Below are 20628 nucleotides of genomic sequence, written 5' to 3' on the forward strand. Positions count from 1 at the left end.
GCCCTTATCTAGTAACCCAGACTTCCTTTACTTTTTGGATGGCATTTCAAGGTATTCTTTGCCCAGGGCCAGCCTGGGCTGGTGATCCTCCTGGCTGTATCTCTACATCCCTTGGGTTATACATCACACCTGACTTTTGAGGTTTTTACTAACTTTGCACAGGCTAGCCACAACCCTGATCCTCCTGCCCTCTGCCAGTAGACATTACCACTAGGCCCAGACTACTGGAACTAATTCTCCACCCCATCCCAGAACTAGGGTTTAAAACTCCGAGAATATGGCCCAGGAGCATGGCCCAATGGTATAGTGCTGCCTAGCATGCACGAAGACCCAGGTTTGATTCCTCAGTACCAATACATAGAAAAAGCCAGAAGGGGTACTATGACTCAAGTGGTAGAGCTCTAGCCTTGAGAAAGCTGAAGGACAGTGCTCAGCCCTGAGTTCAAGCCCTAGGGCTGGCCAACAAACAAACAAACCAAAAATCTCAGAGAATCAAGGTTAAAAGCCTTCCTAAACAGATAAATCCCAGGCTCTTTTTTTTTTTTTCTTAACCAGTCATGGAGCCTGAACTCAGAACCTGGGCATTGTCTTTGAGCTTTCTCAAGGCTTGAGCTCTACCACTTGGATTTGAGCCATAGCAACCCTTCTGGCAAGTAATCAAAACCAGGGCTTTGCGCATGCTAGGCAAGCACTCTATCAGTAGGCCACGCTCTCGGTACTCAGAGACTTTGTTTTGTTTTGATCAATCCTGGGGCTTGAACTCTAGGCCTGGATGCTGTCTTTGAGATCTTCAGCTCAAGGATACAACTCTACCACGTTGAGCCACAGTGCCATTTCTGGTTTTACGTTGTTTACTTGGAGATAACAGTTTCAAAGACTTTCGTGCCTGGGTTGGCTTTGAACCTTGATCCTCAGATCTCAGCCTCCTGAGTAGCTAGAATTACAGCTGTGAGCCAAGAGCTAGGATTCCAACTGTGGGCCAAGAGTGCCAAGCAAAACTCAGAAACTCTTAAGCTAGATCTCAGCTATCTCTTTTTTTCCTTTTTCAGACAGCCTGTTTGCTTTTGACTGGGCTGATCACAGGTATGAACCAAAACAGAAATAGTGAAAATAATCCAGGCATGGTGCCTCACGCCTATTATCCTAGCTACTCAGGAGGCTGACATCTGAGGACTGTGGTTCAAAGCCAGTTGGGGCACTATGGTGCTATGGTCCTGTGAGACTTTTATCTCCAATTAATCACCAGAAAACTGGAAATAGCGCTGTGGCTCAAGGGGTAGGCGGTAGCCTTAGCCGAAGAGCTCAGGGACAGCACCTAGGCCCAGAGTTCAAGTCCCATGACCGATCAAAAAAACAAAAACAAAAACAAAAAAAACCACAAAATAGTGAAAATAGTCTATTGCGAATGAACATTCAGTGTATATTAAGCATCAGTTAAACCAAGGACAAATAGCAACAGAAGAAATGATCCTTGCTCCTATTTCATGGACTCTAACATAGCAAATGGAAATTGAGACTCCGGTGGAAAAGGACATAAGCTAGCAACCATATTACAAAAGACACTGAGCAATGCTCAGGGCAAAGTTACCTGCAAACACAGCAACAACAGACAACATGTCAAGCCCTAATGAAAATACCCTATTTACTATACTTTTCCACTACTTCTCTTGTTCAAGAGATAGCAGGAATGACCTATAGCCAGATCTTATGTAAGCTAAGTACAAGCCTTCAGTTGCCTGCTCACACTGTTTCTTACACTAAGAAGCATGTCCTGGCTACTGGGTGTACTAGCAAAAGGGCACTCTCCAATGCTTTTTGTTCCCTGACCTGACAACATGACCTGAGAAGTATAGATGAACCAGGACACAGAGCTTTTCTCACTCAGATCATTTGTTCTGCATGCTGGAAAAAAGATAAGGCTGAAGGCTGCTGCTCCCATTTGTTCCACACATGATCCTCAATTTAAAGATCAAAGTACACGGTAAACACCAGAAACTTGCCAGCACGCAAGCAAAAGAATCATTTCCCTGTGACATGCAATGCTTGACTGTTCCACTTGACAGCCTGCTTCACTCTCTCTACAGGATGGCCAAGGTGGAAGGACAAATATGGCTATTTCAGCTGGAGATTATCAGCTGCTTTTCATGAAATAGGAATTGAAAGGGGAAGGACAGAGGGTAAAGTGGCAGTATATTATCAGTTCCAGATGCAAAATGTTCCTTTAAGACACCTTAAAAATCAAAAGCTTTTAAAAATCAACGGTTTTGCCGGCGCAGTGGCTGATGCCCGTAATTCTAACTACTCAGGAGGCTGAGATCTGAGGATCATTGTTCAAAGCCAGCCCGGACACAAAAGGACCTGAGACTCTTTTTTTTTTTTTTTTTTTTTTTTTTGGTGGGTCATGGGGCTTGATCTTGGCCTTGGCATTATCCCTGAGCTCTTCAGCTCAAGGCTACCACCATAACCTGGAGCCAAGCCTCAATTCCCAGCTTTCTAGAGGTTAACTGGAGATAAAAGTCTCATTGTTCTGGCCGGGAGTTTGGCCTAGTGGTTAAGGTGCTTGCCTAGCATGCATGAGGACCCGGGTTCGATTCCTTGGTACCACATACATCGAAAAAAAGCCGGAAGTGGTGCTGAGGCTCAAGTGGTAGAGCTCTAGCCTTGAGAAAGTCCAAGGACAGTGCTCCGGCCCTGAGCTCAAGCCCAGGACTGGCAAAAAAAAAAAAAAAAAGTCTCAGGTTCTTTTTTGTGCCTGGGCTGGCTTTGAATCTTGATCCTTAGATCTCACCTCCTGAGTAGCTAGGATTAAAGGCATGAGCCACCTTGTGCCCAGCTAAGGACTTGAGACTCTTATCTCCAATTAACTTCTAAGGACTTGAGACTTATCTCCAATTAATCTCTAGAAAACAGGAAGTAGGGCTTGCCTCAAGGGTAGGGCAGTATCCTTGAGCTGAAGAGCTCAGGGACAGCACCTACCAAAAAAAAAAAAAAGTGTTTTTTTTTTTTAATTGTCGGGATAATGTATAGAGGGATCACAGGTACATTCATCAGGTATAGGTGCATTACTTCTCACACACTGATACCCCTTCTCATGTTTTTGTCCCCATTTCCCTCCCTCCATCCCCTCCCAATCATCTTGTTTCCCCCCTTGCCTTTCCTATTTCATACAAATAAATGGATATACAATTTACCAGTAACAAAGTCAGATACCAAAGGGCAATATAGGAGAAGAGAAATAACATAGTACATTAAAAACAACAATCACGGGCTGGGAGTTTGGCTTAGCGGTACAGTGCTTGCCTAGCGTGCATGAAGACCAGGGTTCGATTCCTCGGTACCACATACATAGAAAAAAGCCAGAAGTGGTGCTGAGGCTCAAGTGGTAGAGTTCTAGACTTGAGAAAATCCAAGGACAGTGCTCAGGCCCTGAGCTCAAGCCCAGGACTGGCCAAAAAAAAAAAAAAACAATCACACAAGATAAAGCTCTTGTTTCCATATCCTAGAGTCCCTTTCATTTAGTCTCATCCTATATGACCATTTGTACCTAAGGCTTTGAGCTATTGTAATCCTCTGCTAGGAGAGTCCTAGATGTGTACTAATTGTTACAAATGAGGGAAACCATTGAGCATATGTTCCTTTGGGTCTGGCTTACTTCACTTAATATTTTTTCCAAGTCTTTCCATTTCCTTATGAATGGGACGATGTCATTCTTTCTGGCAGCATAGAATTCTGTTGTGTAAGTACCACATCTTCCAGATCCATTTATCCACTGAAGGGAATCTGGGTTGGTTCCATATATTCACTATGGTAAATAATGCTGCAATGAACAATGCTGTGCTAATGGATTTAGTATGTCCTTGTTCCTGGTAATGCCAAGGAGTGGAATTGCTGGGTCATATGGGTGCTCTTTTGCCATATTGCTTTCCACAGTGGTTTAACAACAATGTAGTAGTGATTCCTCTTAGCAATAATCCCAACTGCCTTGTTATTAGATTTCTTGATAATGGCCATTCTAACTGGAGTAAGGTGGACTCTCAAAGTTGTTTTGATTTGCATTTATTTTATGGCCAGAGATGTTGAACTTTTCTTCATGTGTCTATAGGCCATTCTCATGGACAGAGGCCAGGCCCAGAGTTCAAATGCCACAACCAAAACAAAAAAACAGATACTGCCTAGGTCCTGAGTTCAAGCCCCAGAATGAGGTGGGGTGTGAGAGAGGGGAGGGGAGAGCAATACAAGGAATATTTACAAATAGCTACATACATACTCTTAAATGATAAAATACAAAAACTAGCACTGCAAATGATCAAAAACAAGTATAAGCTGAACATCCCTAAACCAAAATATCAGACTGAAATTAGCCAGCTTTTCATTAGTGTGACAAAATACACCTGAACAGGCCAGGAGTTTGGCCTTATGGCAGAGTGCTTGCCTAATATGCTTGAATCCTCGGGTTTGATTTTTCAGACCACATAAACAGAAAAAGCCAGAAGTGGTGCTGTGGCTCAAGTGGTAACCTTGAGCAATAGCTCAGGGACAATGCCCAGGCCTTGAGCTAAAGCCTCAGGACTGGCAAAAAATAGATAGATGGATAGATAGGATGAAAATATTGCTGATAAAAGGGTAGTTTCAGGGCCGGGAGTTTGGCCTAGTGGTTAAAGTGCTTGCCTAGCATGCATGAAGACCCGGGTTCGATTCCTCAGTACCACATACATAGCCAGAAGTGGTGCTGAAGCTCAAGTGGTAGAGCTCTAGCCTTGAGAAAGTCCAAGGACAGTGCTCAGGCCCTGAGCTCAAGCCCAGGACTGGCAAAAAAAAAAAAAAAAAGAAAGGGTAGTTTCAGAGGAGGGGAGGGCAAAAAGGGGACTGAGAAGCACACCAGAGAGAAGATGGGAGACTATTTCCACAGTATGTAAGTACCTTTTCGGGAAATGTCCCTTCTGTTTCCCTTCATTTTAACAAATGTTACAAGATCATTTTCCCCTAAAAAATACTGAGAGAATTGCTCAGGGCTTATATGGAAGGAAAAACTAAATTGCTGAGTATGGAACAAAGCAGTAACAGTCAGACAAAAATACTGATTATGAGGCTGCAAAGGTGGCTTAGTGGTAGAGTGCTTGTATAGCATACATGAAGCCCTAGGTTCAACTCCTCGGTACTACATACACAGAAAAGGCCAGAAGTGGTGCTGTGGCTCAAGTGGTAGAGTGCTAGCATTGAACAAAAGAAGCTCAGGGACTGTGCCCAGACTCTGAGTTAAAGCCCAAGGATTGGAAAAAATAAAATACTGATTGTGTAAGAGGAAGTTAACTTTATAAACCAGAGAAGGGCAAGTAGTAATTTTAAATTACTATTATACCTAGAGAATATATTGATATTATATTAACTGTATTAAAGTAATTGGAAAATATAGAAAAAAAACATTAAATCACCTACTTGAGAAAAGACCACAACATCTTTATCAAGGTTAAATTAAGGACAACAGAAAATATAGATACAAGCAAGCAAATCAAAGTCAAAAACTTGTTTGCTTGGAAAGATTATTTAGTCCCAAAGAGGTCACTTAAGAAACAAAGGCATTTCTCCTTCAAGTAGAAACAGATCAACTGCAACAGATTATCTTCTTATAGTAGACAAAAAGAAAGAGCAAGACACTGAGGCAGGGAGGAGATTCAGAGACAAGATGCCAAAACAAAGGACAGAGTGATCCCTTAGAGTGAGGAGACATTAGGACTTTCATCATGACCTAACTTACTACCATGATGGGGTTCTTAGGCTGAAGAGCAGAGACAATATGAGAAGACAATATAGAGAAGCCGGAAGATCTGCAGAGGATCTGCTTCAAGAATTCACAACTCTTCAAGTGGCGCTGTGGCTTAAGTGGTAGTGCTAGCCTTGAACTCAAGAGCTCAGGGACAGCACCCAGACCTAGAGTTCAAGCCCCACAACAACAACAAAAAAATCAGAGCTCTGAATGGTGGCTTGGCTGTGGAGCAAGAGGAACCCTACTGCAATGCTGGTGGGAATGTGAACTGGTATAACCACTCTGGAAAGCATTCAGGGGAATCCTAAGAAAAAACAAAACATAAGCCAGGTGAGGTGGCTTACTCCTGTAATCCTAGCTACTCAGAAGGTTGAGATCTGAGGATCACAGTTCAAAGCCAGCCTGGGCACTAATGTCTGTGAGACTCTTATCTCCAATTAAACACCAGAAAACAGGAAATGGTGTTGTGGCTCAAGGGGTAGGGCAGGAGCCTTAAGCTGAAGAGCTCAGGGACAGTGCCCAGGCCTTGAGTTCAAGCCCCACAACCAACTAAATAAATAAACATAGACTTTCCCTACAACCCAATCATGCCACTCCTAAGCATCTACTCTGAGGCACATGACCCAGGATATGATAAGGACACCAGCACATCCATGTTCATCACTGCACTCTTCACAATAGCCAAGACATGGAAATAACCCAGATGCCTCAATACAGATGAATGGATCAAAAAAAAATGTAGTACCTATATACAATGGAATTTTACATAGCCACCAGCCAAGATAAAGTAATGGCATTCCCAGGGAATGGATGGAACTAGGGCAAACCACATAGAGAAAGATAAGTCAAGACCAAAGAGACAATCAGAGCATGGTCTCCCTGAAACCTGGGTGTTTTTAGAGCTAAACAATGCAAGGGTGATGTTGGGACAGAGAATGAGAGAGAAAGAGAAAACAAGCATGATTCCCTAGCAAAGGGAAGAAATGTACATGACATCCGATCTGGAAGAAATGGTTCGTCAATATGCAAAGAGTTAAACCTTTTGTTCCATGTAGGACTAGAGGTTTTTGTTTATTTCAACATTTATAAATTTGTAGATTAGAACAATGATGCATTGTATTATAAAAGTAAAAGCTAAGTATAACTATGCCACAGTTCTCTATAATATGTATAACCACTTAATCTGGGGGAAAAAAATGATGGGTGCAGTGGCTCCCACCTGTAATCTTAGCTACTCTGAGGTTCTGGGTTCAAAGCCAGCATGGGCACTAAAGACTGAGAGACTCATCCCCAACTAACCACCAGAAAAGTGGTGCTGTGGCTCCAGGGGTAGGGTGTAGCCTTGAGCTGAAGAGCTCAGGGACAACACCCAGGCCCAGAGTTCATGCTCCATGACCAACCCCCCCTCCCCCCCCAAAAAAAGAATTTAGAACTCTGGCCAGGTGCCAGTGGCTCACACCTATAACACTAGCTACTCAGGAGGCTTTGATCTGAGGATTGTGGTTCAAAGCCAGCCTGGGAGGCAAAGTCCAAGACTCTTATCTCTAATAAATCTCACACACACACACACACACACACACACACACACACACACACACACACACAGCCCAAAGCAAAGCTGTGGCTCAAGTAGAACACTAGCAGAAAAGTCTAAGTACTGTGTCTAGGCTCAGAGTTCAGACCTAGGGCTGGAGAGAGGGAGAGGGGGAGGGGGGAGGGGGGAGGGGGAGGGGGAGGGGGGAGGGGGAGAGAAGCCAGCCAGAAGTGGAGCTGTGCTAGCCTTGACCAAAAAATTCAATGACAGTGATCAGGCTCAGTTCAACCCTCATGACAGGAGCTACAAGAAGGAAGGAATAGGGCTGGGAGTGTAGCCTAGCTGTAGAATGCTCGCCTAGCATGCATGAAGCCCTGGGTTCCATTCCTCAGTATCACATACGCAGAAGTAGTGCTGGGAAAATAGTTTTGTGGCTCAAGTGGCAGGGCACTATCCTTGAACAAAAAGTGTCCAAAGACAGGGCCCAGGCCCTGAGTTCAAGCCCAAGGGCTGGCCAAAAAATAAAAAATAAAAATCTTAATAGGCCAGGAGTGATAGATTGCCTACCTAGTATGAACAAGGCTCTGGGTTTGATTCCTTGGTACTACATACACAGAAAAGGCCGTAAGTGGTGCTGTGGCTCAAGTGGTAGTGCACTGGCAAAAAAAAAAAAAATCTTAACAGCCTCTCTCTCTCCACACACACACACACATATCTTAGCTGGCTGTAGTGGTTCATGCCTGTAATCCTAGCTACTCAGGAGGCTGAGATCTGAGGATCTGAAATCTGAAGATTGCAGTTCAAAGCCAGCCCAGCCTGAGCACTAAAGAACCAAAGAATGTCAGGCTCTTATCTCTAATTAATCCCTAGAAGATGGGAAGTGGGGCTGTGACTCTGGGGTAGGGCAGTAGCCTTAAGCTGAAAAGCTCAGAGACAGTGCACAGGCCCAGAGTTCAAGCCCCATGATCCACAAAAAAAAAAAAAAAAAAAATCTTAATAGTGTCTAGATTTAGTCAAATGCCACATTGAGCCCTCTGCATGCTTCTACCACTCAGACTTTAAAAACTCATTACTTAGGGTAGGGAGTTTGACCTAGTGGTCAGGTGCTTGCCCGGCATGCACAAAGACCAACTTTCGATTTCTCAGTACCACATACATAGAAAATCCGGAAGTGGCGCTGTGGTTCAAGTGGTAGAGTGCTAACCTTGAGCAAAAGAAGCTCAGGCACAGTGCCCAGGCCCTGAACTTAAGCCCCAGGACTGAAGAAGAAAAAAAAAAAAAACCCATAATAGTCCAATGACATATACAATGAATATAAAAATACAAAATACATCATTGCAATTTTCCTTTATCCTTTAATTCCTCCTGAAAGATAAAGAATTATAAACTGATGTTTGGAGCACAAAGGGCACAAAGACATAATTTGTAACATACTGTAAGCATATATATACACAATAAGAAATTCAAGTAGTGAGCTGTATGCTGGTGGCTCATGCCTGTAATCCTAGCTACTCAGGAGGCTGAGATCTGAGGATTGTAATTCAAAGCCAGCCGGGGCATGAAAGTCCTTGACACTCTTCTCGCCAATTAACCACCAGAAAACCAAAGTGGCACTGTGGTTCAACATGGTAGAACAGTAGCCTTGAGCTGAAGAGCTCAGGGAGAGTGCTCAGACTCTGAGTTCAAGCCCCGTGACTGATAAATAAATAAAGTAGTATACTAGAGGAAGTATTAAACTGAAAAGGAACAGAGGAAATGACATATAGAAAATGAAGAACAAGTAAGTAGCCTTTTTTTTTTTTTTTGCCAGTCCTGGGCTTGAGCTCAGGGCCTGAGCACTGTACTTGGACTTTCTCAAGGCTAGAGCTCTACCACTTGAGCCTGAGCACCACTTCCAGCTTTTTTCTATGTATATGGTACCGAGGAATCGAACCCGGGTCTTCATGCATGCTAGGCAAGCACTTTAACCACTAGGCCAAACTCCCGGCCCTTAGCCTTTTTTTTTTAAACAATACTTTAGTTTTTGGTGGTACTGGATTTGAATTCAGGGCCTCACACTTGCTAGGCAGGAATTATACAGGTTGAATGAACCCCAACACTCAGCCTTTTTGCTTTTTCAGGTTTGTTATTGTTTGCCTGGGACAAGGATAGACACAGATCCCAAGTACAGCCTCCAGGTTAGCTGGTGTCACAGGGACAAGCCACCAGCTCACCAACTGAGATAGGTTTCTTGCTAACTTTTTGCAGACCCTCAAATGGAAATGTTCCTGATCTTTGCCTTCATCACAGCTGGACCAATAACTTTAAATGCACATGACTAGACTTTCTAATCAGAAAGTAAAAACAACAACAACAACAACAAATAGTAGAATGGATTAAGACAAAAAAAAATATCCTGTGTATGGGCCGAGAGTTTGGCCTAGTGGTAAAATGCTTGTCTAGCATGCACGAAGACCCAGATTCGATTTCTCAGTACCACATACACATAGAAAAAGCCGGAAATGGTGCTGTGTCTCAAGAGGTAGAGCTCAAGCCTTCAGAAAGCCTAAGGACAGTGCTCAAGCCCTAAATTCAAGCCCCAGGACTGGCAAAAAAAAAAAAAAAATCATGTGTAAATTCAACCAGCTGTGGACTCCAGGAGAATGTCCAAGCTATATGCAAATACATCAGTTTATATGATAAACTTTATGCACACTTGCATATTTATGGGCAAGAAAGATCCTCGACTGTATTTAAAATTTGTCAGAAAGTACAATTTGCTAATCTTCACACCTGTAATTCTAGTCACTCAGGAGATGGAGACCTTGAGGACCTCAGTTCAAAACCAGCTTAAGCAGAAAATTATTCTTCAAGACTTAATCTCCAAGCCTGGGGCAGTGGCTCACACCTGTAATCTTACTCAACCTGTAATCCTATTCAGGAGGCTGAGATCTGAGGATCGTGGTTCAAAGTCAGCCCAGGCACTAAGAATATGATACTCTTATCTCCAATTAACCACTATAAAATGGGAAGTGGGGCTGAGGCTCAAGGAGTAGGACAGTAGCCTTGAGCTGAAGAGCTCAGGGATAGTGCCCCAGGCCCAGAGTTCAAGCCCCATGACACTCCCCCACTCCCCCCCAAAAAACAACAAAAAAAACAGCATTTAGAGAATTGGATTGTATCAAAATGTAAGATTTCAATGGAAACAAGAGGTTTATTCTTTGTTGCTTTTATTTTGTCTTGTTTATATGTCTTTTGGAGGATAAGGAAGGCACAAAAACTAAGGAACAAAGTAGCAGTGGTACTCACTAGACACTATGTTGAAAATGAACTATACAATTGTGAATGGGGATAGTAGAGAAAAAATGGAGAGAGCACAAGGGAAGGGGAGTCTGTTTTATGCTAACATCACAGTATGCTAGAGATGGGGAATTTGTAACAGAATTTTACTGGCTTTTAGTTCTGGGGACTCACAGGTCCAATTTTAAGTCTATTATCTGACCGGGCCTTTCCTGCTGCATTCTCTTGCGGTATGGTAGAAAAGCAGAAAGGGTAAGGCAAAAAGGAATAAGAAAGGGAAGCGTGGGGAGACAAGGAAAGAGACAAACAGACAAAAATTCTTCCTTCTGTAAGGAATTCACCACCACAAAGAAGGCCCTAAATGAGCTGTGTTTGTAGCTCACACGTGCAAATCCTTGCTACTCAGGAATCTGGGACCTGAAGATCGGGTTCAAAACTAACCCAGGCAGGAAACCTGTGAGACTCTTATCTCCAATTAACCACCAGAAAACTGGAAGTGGAGCTGTGGTTCAAAATGGTAGAGTGCTAGCCTTGAGCTAGCCCAGGCCCTCAGTTCAAGCCCCAGGACTGGAAAGAGAAGGAGAAAACTGACAACAATCCCATTTATCTTATCTTTATATCTTCAAGCCTTGAATTTGGATGAACTCTCCTCGAGAGAGTAATTCACCTATAAGCTCAGTAGGAGTCTGACCCAAATTTTTAGCACAGAGACAATTACAAAATGAAAGCAGGGATGCCAAGCTTTTATATTGTTTATAGTTAGTTTTTGGCCTCAGGAGAGGAGTTGGTGCTTCTTCGCAAAAGCAATTTCTAAGTACCTGATAAGCTTTACTTGACTATGAAGGTCATGGATAATAGAAAATGTACTTTTAATAACAATTCTGATTTTAAAATCTCAAAATGTGTTGTGTCTGCATAGTAAGTGATAAGGGCAAAAGAGGACAATCAAATGAAAGCTTACTTGATATACAACACACTTCTCTTCAAAGGAAATACTTAATTCTCGTTTAATTTTTCAGATTATGGGTTGGGGTGTGGTTCAAGTAGTAGAATGCCTGCTTCCCAAGCAGAAAAAAGGCCATGAGTTCAAGCCCAATTAAATCAGATCACTTCTTTGCTGATGTAGAAAAAAATATAATCAGATTCCTTATACATGAGCAGTCTTCCCTATGATTATTAGCAGTACTAAACAAAGAACATGAAACCATGAATGTCCCAGGAACCAAACAATAAATTATCAAACTAAAAGCAAATGATGAGAACAGGACACAGCACCCAAAAGTGGTAATAGAAACTGTTAGCAGAAAAAATGCACAATTGAGAATATGATTTGAATACATATGAGTAAAACCATTACTGCTTTTTTACTGTACTGATCCCTGTCTATAACTAGTTATAACACCAAGAAACCTCTTCAGTATTTTTAGAAGCTTATCAGCACCAGCTTTACCCACTCTCAAATAAAAGAAAAGACTAGGCAGCAATTATCTGTGCCCAAACTTAAAATTATCATCAGGATCTAAAGGTGAAAGAATGGGGAATAAACTGAAACAAGGTTTAAGTAAACACTCTTCAAAACTTCCTGCTAACTCAGTGGCTCACACCTGTAATCCTAGCTTCTCTAGAGGATGAGATCTGAGGACTGATTGGAAGCCAGCCTGGGGGAAGAAAATGCCAGGTGACTCAACTCGGATTAAGCAGGAAAAAGCCAGAAGCTGAGATATGGCTCCAGAGGTAAAGTGACAGTCCTGAGCTAAAAATAAAAGCCAAGTGAGAGTGCAAGCACCACTACTGGCACAAAGAACATAAACGTTCCTGCCTTAAATACATAAAATTATCAACATTAATTTTAAGATTGGGATATAGACTGTTTAAATAAGCAAAGAGAAGTGGCTACTTTCCTCAGTTAGGGGATATATACAGTGACTAGTCAAAATTCATAAACACAAAAATACTGAGAACAATATGTAATTACTTATTGAGGGCTACAGCAACCCTCACAATTCTACGAAGTAAACATTATTTTATTAGTGAAGTAGGGAGACTGGGTCTAAGCCTACAGGGAGAGATGCCATTCATTGAATTGCACAAGTCATTCTGTTTAGCCTCAGGAGAGTTCATTATTACCTCCCTAAATGGTCTCTGATCTGCTCAACCTTGACTGTTTCACTAAAGTTGAGCTGACCCCCTGAGCTACTTTTTTATATGGTCTGTTTTCCATTGGATTTGGATCTCTATAGCAAACATGTGGTTTTTGTCTTTAAAAGCTGGGTCCAGGGTCTGGGAGGTGCCCTAGTGGTAGAGTGCTTTCCTGATTCCTCAGAACCACATACAGTGAAAAGGGTGGAAGTGGTGCTATGGCTCAAGTGATAGAGCACTTGCCTTGAGAACACTCAGATCCTGAATTAAAGCCCCAGTACTGGCCAAAAAAAAAGCTGGGTCTAGGCTCATAACATTAGGAGAGTTTATATAACAGACCCAAAGTAACACAGATGATAAAAGTGAAAACTAGCATTCCACACAGTCTTACCTAATCATTATGCTTATAATGTTTCCATTTTTTTTGGTAAGCCATAAGGGGCTACTGGAAACAAGGACACCATTACTGATCACATTTATACGTTAGACCACACCAGTCAACAAGGTGGAAAGCTGACTGATGGGAGGCAAGCAATGATCTAAGTCAAATGATCTAAATCTAATATGAAAAATGCTAAAGAAATGAACCACCAGAATGGGGAGAAGAGGACAAAACCCTGAAATCTGTAACTGGTCAATGAAGAGGCACTATCTTGTTGCTGTGGGAATAGGAAGATGTGAAAGAAACCACCAGTCAAGTTACTGGCTTGGCCTCTGGTTAGTAATTACTGTTCACCAACTCAAGGAAGACAGGATTTAACTGGTGGTTTAGTCATATTTAGGGACTAAAGATGACCTCTACTTGAATTCCCCTTTCCTGACAACATAATCAGTCCCTTTTAGAAAGACCTTATCTTTAAAATAAAAAACAATAAAAAAAAAGTCTTAAATGTTAAGTCCTCATTTTACAGATTACTCATTGACTGATGACCCATTGACTGATGAGGCTGTGCCAATATTAGGCCCAAGTGGCACTAGTAGTAACAGAAATACAAACTAGCTCTGCAGGGCCCACCCTATTTAGTGCTCCTCCTACTTCACCCCTTCCCAAGCCTGGTAATGGGATTCATATCACTTGCAACCACTTAGCATTTAAAAAGTAAAGGCAAGGCTGAGAATGTAACTTAGTGGTAGAGTAATTGTCTAGCATTCATGAAAGCCCCTTGGGTTCAATTCCTCAGTACCACATAAATAGAAAAAGCCATAGTGGCACTATGGTTCAAGTGGTAAGAGTACTAGCCTTGAGCATAAGAAGCTCAACGAGGGGCCGGGAGTTTGGCCTAGTGGTTAAAGTGCTTGCCTAGCATGCATGAAGACCTGGGTTCGATCCCTCGGTACCACATACATAGAAAAAAGCCAGAAGTGGTGCTGAAGCTCTAGCCTTGAGAAAGTCCAAGGACAGTGCTCAGGCCCTGAGCTCAAGCCCAAGACCGGCAAAAAAAAAAAAAAAAAAAAAAAGCTCAACGACATTGCTCAAGCCCTAAGTTCAAGCACCAGGACTGGCAATAATAATAATATAAATAAAAACTAAAGGCAGCCAGGCACTGGGGTTCCACATCTCTAATTGTAACTACTCAGGAAGCTGAAATGGAGGTTTGCAGTTGGGACCCAGCCTGGGCAAGAAAGTCTGTGAGACTCATCTCCAGTAAACTACTCAAAAAGCAAGACGTGGAGTTGTGGCTTAAGTGAACTTAAAAATCAAAAACCAATGACAAATTTTTTTTTTATAATTTCGTTTTCTATGTCTTTGGACAAAATTGTATTATGGCATCTGAATTCGGATTCATCGTATTTTTTGACCGTAAATTAATCCCCTCCTCCTGAAATTTAGGATTGGAAGGGAAAAAAACAAAAAAGACAGGTTCTGTTCCGTTTTCCATCATAGGAAACCAAGGTAACCAGTAATCCTAGCTTCTTAGGAGGCTGAGATCTGAGAATCCCGGTTCAACTGGGCAGAACATTTTACGACTCTTCTCCAATCAACCATCAAAATGCTAGAAGTGGAGCTGTGGCTCAGGCAGTAAGTAGTAGGGCTCTAACCTTGAGTAAAAAAGCTAAGGGACAGTGTACACGCCCTCAGTCCAAGTCCCAGCAAAGGCACCCCCCCCCAAAAAAAAAAAAAAAAGAAAAAGAAATCAATGAGCCAAGAAGGCCTGTTCTGCTATACCCAGGTCAATTAAAACAAGCTCTCCCGTGCTGTGTGTCAAAGTCATCTCAACTGGAGTAACACAGAAGACACCACTCTGAGCTTGCTCAGGGGTCGACCGCTGCGCTCCACCGCCTGCACAACACGGAAGCCCGGCGTGCGCAGCCTACCTCCTCCACCGAGTGCGGGGCGCAATGCGTGTACATGCTTTGACATTTCGGGGAGAGACTGCACCCGAAATTTTCTATCCGTTAGCCCAGAGATGGAGATCTCCGAGACACCCAGATCCCTGACATTCACTATCCCCGCTCGTTTGAAGCAACAACCAACAAGCCCAAATCGCCTAAAGTTTCGTCTTCGTGCTAGCCATACACCCTAGGCTCAGCCTGGAAGGACCCGGCATTCCGACGCCGGAACCCGGCCCGCCCGGACACCGCCCTCAGCCCACCCTCCCGGGCTCGGGACCCGGAGACGGAGCCGGACCCGCCAAGCGCTTACCCAGCTACCGCCCGCGGCCTGCGTTCCGGCGCGCTTCTCCCGCATGGCTCTCGCCTCCGGTGGCAACGCCACCTTCCACTCCACCTCCGGTGGCGACCCGGCGTTCATGCTGCAGCCATACCCGCGCGGGTTCGCGGCGCTCCAGGACGTCGGCGACGCCGCGGGGGCGGCGGCGGGGCCCGCGCCTTCATGGGCTCCCCGGCCCGCGGCGGGGCGCGAATCTGAAGGCGGCGCCAGCGGCGACGCCAAAAGCCGCGGAGATGGCCGAGGTTGGAGCTTACAGAGATGGCGAGGAGATGCCGGCAGCTTCAGAAGCTTCAGAAACCGCGAGTGAGGACCGCACTGACAACAACCTCTCCAAGCCGCCGGCAGCGTCAGTGTCCCGCCCCGCCGTCTGGACGCTACGCCCCGCCCCGAGCGCGCTCCTCACTGGCGGGCGCCCGCAGCAGGCCCCGCCCACCCTCCGCTCCCGCCTAGAGGTTGGCCTCACGCCACGAACGCCTCCAGCAACGCTCCGCCCACCCCAGGCCCCGCCTCCCGGTGCGCCCGTTTCCTCCCCCCCCCATCGCCGGACTGCCCGCGGCCCTCCGGAACTGCGTCATCCGCGGAGGACCCAAGGCCTAGTCCATTTTTATTGAGATTAGGAGCACAGTCTTGTTTTAGAGGAGTCGCGCGGATATTGGCGCAGGTAACAAGGATGAGGAGATAGGGAAATAATGTGGTTTTTAACAAATAGCAGAAAGGTCGGACTCAAAATTTACAAGCCAGAAAGCAGACATAGAAGAATTTACAAGAATGCAAGATTTACAAGAATAAGGGACACTCTTAAAATGGAAGAAGAAGAAAAAAAAAAGACAGAACCAAGGCACATATAACAAAAAATTAAATTCTGAAAAATCTGTGACTTGGCTAGTTCTCACCCATTTTACCTACCCAAACCTATTGCCTAAGAATCCAGAGTTCTTAGATGACATTATCAGGACATGACAATTTCCAAAGTTTCTTACATCAGAAAATATAAAGGCTGGAATGGGAGTATGGCTTAGTGGTAGACTGCTTGCGCAACATGCATGAAGCCCTGGGTTAGATTCCTGGGTTAGTCTCACATACACAGAAAAAGCTGGAAGTAGCACTGTGGCTCAAGTGGTGGAGCACTAGCCTTGAGCACAGACAAGCTCAGGGATAGAGTACAGGCCCTGAGGTCAAGCCCAGGACCAGCAAAAGAAAAGAAAAGAAAAATATTAGGCCGGGCATGGTGGCTCACACCTGTAATCCTAGCTAATCAGGAGGCTGCGATCTGAGGATCAAGGTTCAAAGCCAGCCCAGGCTGGCTAACCTCTAACCTCTAGAAAAAGGAAAATGGGACTTGGCTCAAGGGTAGGGCAGTAACCTTGAGTTGAAGAGCTCAGGGACAACCCCCAGGCCCAGCGGTAGGGTTGGTAGCCTTGAGCTGAAGAGCTCAGGGACAACCCCCAGGCCCAACAGTAGGCTGGTAGCCTTGAGCTGAAGAGCTCAGGGACATCGCCCCAGGCCCTGAATTCAAGCCCCAGGAAGAGGAGAAGGGGGCAGAGGTGGGGGGAGAAAGTGGGGAGGAAGAGGAGTAGAGAAGACTCTACCTTATTTATATAACTGTAACCCCTATATATGTCAAATAATTACAAATAGAAAAACAGAAAACTTAAAACATCAACATATTTTCTCATGGGTTTTAGCGTAAGGTATGTTCTAATCAACGCTTATTATTATTATTATTATTATTATTATTATTTACTGTTTACCATAAATTACCAGTCCAGTTTGGGAACATTCACTTTAATTGACTTTTAATTGACTCTTTCCCCCACCTTCCCCTCCTGCCAAGGCTGCCTGGTTGCCTTTCCCCCCCCCCCCATCAGTCATGATGCTTGAACTCTGGGCCTGGGCACTGTCCCTGAGCTCTTCAGCTCAACTCCAGTGCTTTACCACTTGAGCCACAGCACCACTTCTGGCTTTTTTGCTATGTATATGGTACCAAGGAATCGAACCTGGGTCTTCATGCATGCTAGGCAAGCACTCTACCACTAGGCCAAACTCCTGGCGCGAGTCTCATGGACTTCAGTGCCTGGGCTGGCTTTTTTTTTTTTTTTTGCCAGTCCTGGGCTTGAACTCAGGGCCTGAGCACTGTCCTTGGACTTTCTCAAGGCTAGAGCTCTACCACTTGAGCCTCAGCACCACTTCTGGCTTTTCTTTTTTTTTCCTATGTATGTGATACCCAGGAATGGAACCCGGGTCTTTGTGCATGCTAGGCAAGCACTCTACCACTAGGTCAAACTCCTGGCCCCTCGGGGCTGGCTTTGAATGGCAAACCTCAGATCCCAACCTCCTAGGTAGGATTACAGGGTAAGTCACCACACCTGGCTTTTTTTTTTCTTTTGATGGAAAACTATGATTCGTGAATCTCCTGTTGGATTCTATCCAACAGTGAGGCTAAAAGACAAATATATTTTACAATCTGAGAAATAATTTGTTATAAATATCAGGTGATCCAAAATCAGAGCAAATAGGCAAACATTTTATGAGACAGGGTACAATTAGGTTGATGCAAGCAGACAAAGGAATAGTGTGTGTGTGTGTGTGTGTGTGTGTGTGTGTGTGTGTGTGTGTGTGTGTGTACTGGGGCTTAAAACTTGGGGCCTGGGCACTGTCCCTTAGCTTTTTTTGCGCAGGGCTAACCACAGTGCCACTTCTGGTTTTTTGGTAGTTAATTGGAGATAAGAATTTCATGGACTTCCCTCTCTAGGCTGGCTTTGAACCAAGATCCTCAGATCTCAGCCTCCTAGGTAGCTAGGATTTTAGATGGAAGCCACCAGTGTTGGCTCTCATGAAAAGACACATGTGAGTCATGCAAAAACCTAGGGAATTTAAGATTTTTTTTCTCCTAGGCCTTTTCTCAGCATCACATACTAGGACCCCCATCAGCCCCCTCCACTTCACTTCCCTGAGCAGCTTGAATCAGCTCCCAGCTACATCAGCAGGACACTCTCCACCCAAACCTGAACTCCTCCCGCCTTCACGTTCCCATTCTCCATTCAGACCTAGTTGTGCACACAGAGTACCTCCCACCTCTAGCCCTGGGGTTACAAGTATGTCCATGGATGGGACAGGCACTGTTTTGACCCCTCTCCTGTGGGGCAAATGGCCACATCACCCCCTGAGAAACTTCCTTATAAGCCTACTTCTCCTGTGTCTATATGGTCTTCTGGTTCCAAGAAATATCTGCAGTCTTTAGATAAACTGATTTGTATGGGAAATAATGTCTGTAAGGTTCACAACTGGAGTGACACAATCTATGTCCAAAGCATAGATTGTAGCTGATGTAGGTCAACCCCTCCTTCTTGCCACACCCTCATAATCATTGATCAAATCCTACTTATACATTGCCCACCTCCTACCTCTTTTCCCCACTCCTACATTCAAGCAACAGGCATGACCTATTTATTCAAAGACATTGTGTGTCTGCACTTTACCCACATCACTTCTGGAATTTGTGACTGACTTTCATTTTATTTCACTTTATTTCTTTTTGTGACCATCTTATTGTTCACTATGGTGGTGTTTTAAGTGTTAGCTTAGAGAATGCCTGTATTCTCTCCATAAATCATCTCTCTAAAACATAAATCTATCTCATGATAAATTCTTGAAGATCTCTGTTTTCATGTAGGGTAAGATTCCAGCTCATGAGCATGACCTCTGCCCTGTATCTCAGTCTTGCTCTTGACATCATCTACCCATAGGGATCTTCTTTTTTTCTGTGAGGATCCCTGTCTGGAAACCTCCTTCCTCTTTCTGACCAGCAATAGTCCCAGTCCTGTTAATACATCAAGGCAGATCTGGAATATTCTCCACCAAATCTTTCTACATTACCCTTTGCTTTATCCTTCCTTGCTTGTATCTTCTATATACTTGTGTGTATTTCTTTGTCTATGTGTAATTCTCTAAAAGTCAAAAATGCAATTCTCAGACCAGTGCTAGTGGTTTAAGCCTGAAATCCTAGCTACTCAGGATGTTGAGATTGAGAATGGGGAGGTTTGAAGTCATCCCAGACTTCAAGCAGTACTATTAGCTTCAATTAACTCCTAAAAATGCTGGAACTAGAGCTTTGGCTCAAGTGGTAGAGAGCCAATAAAAAGCTAAGGGACAGGACCGGGAGTTTGGCCTAGTGGTAGAGTGCTTGCCTAGCATGCATGAAGACCTGGGTTCGATTCCTCGGTACCCCACATACATAGCAAAAAGCCGGAAGTGGTGCTGAGGCTCAAGTGGTAGAGCTCTAGCCTTGAGAAAGTCCAAGGACAGTGCTCAAGCCCTGAGCTCAAGCCCAGGACTGGCAAAAAAAAAAAAAAAAAAAAAAAAAAAAAGCTAAGGGACAGTGCTCAGGCCCTGGGTTCAAGCCCCAGGAGTGGCACCCACCCACCCGCCCCCCACATGTAATTCCTACCCAGTAATACAAAGTATCAGTGATAGAAGGTTTGCCTAAGGAGCTGGAGTTTTTTCACAGTATCTTGGAGGGAGGAAGGTGGGGAGGGGGAAGAAGAGAGAGACAGAGATAGAGAGTAAAAACAAGCGCAACATTTAACACGTTAACAATAGGTTCCAAACAGAAAAAAATCTGAGATTATTACAGACCTAATAAAAACCCAATTCCTGTCCCAATTCTTTTCAAATGGTCTCCAAGCCTGTGTCCCTCCCTGCTCTATCTCAATAAATAGCCCTCGCCTGTGGAAGATCAAGTTCAGCCTGTTTTCTTCCTTTCCTCTCCATTTTCCTACCATTAGGTTCAGAGTTAAGTACATGTTAAGCAAGGTCTTTATCACTGAGCTACACTTTCAGCCCAAGATTGCTAAATCAAAAAAAGCAATTGTGAGATTAGATGCACCTTAGTTAATGTGTCATAGGGCAATTAAACTGTAGAATTTGTTATCACCTTCTCTTTCTTCCTCAGAAAAGAAAATCAACACATCAGTTGATTTTTGCAGTGATGTAAAGTATCTGGACCAAATTAATTTATGAAAAATAAATACTTAGGGCTGGGAGTTTGGCCTAGTGCTAGAGTGATTGCCTAATATGCAGAAAGACCCAGCTTCAATTCATCAGCATCACATACATAGAAAAAGCCAGAAGTGGTGAGGCATAGTAGCTCACGCCTATAATCCTAGCTACTCAGGAGGCTGAGATCTGAGGATCATGGTTCCAAGCCAGCTGGGGCTCTTATCTCCAATTAACCTTTAGAAA

General features: G+C 44.0%; 1 protein-coding gene across 1 annotated transcript in view; it reads right to left on the minus strand.

Annotated features, from left to right (window-relative positions):
- Slc71a2 (solute carrier family 71 member 2) overlaps positions 1-15718 on the minus strand; it is a 53698-nt gene extending 37980 nt beyond the window's left edge. Inside the window, exon 1 of the mRNA XM_090329939.1 lies at positions 15361-15718. Within this exon, the coding sequence (XP_090186065.1) occupies positions 15361-15468 (108 nt within the window). The 5' untranslated portion in view covers positions 15469-15718. The remainder of the gene's footprint in view (positions 1-15360) is intronic.
- Between the last annotated feature and the right edge of the window lie 4910 nt (positions 15719-20628).

This window comes from Megascapheus bottae, chromosome 3 (assembly GCF_031878675.1).
Source record: "Megascapheus bottae isolate mThoBot1 chromosome 3, mThoBot2.hap1, whole genome shotgun sequence".
NCBI classification, from domain to species: Eukaryota; Metazoa; Chordata; class Mammalia; order Rodentia; family Geomyidae; genus Megascapheus; species Megascapheus bottae.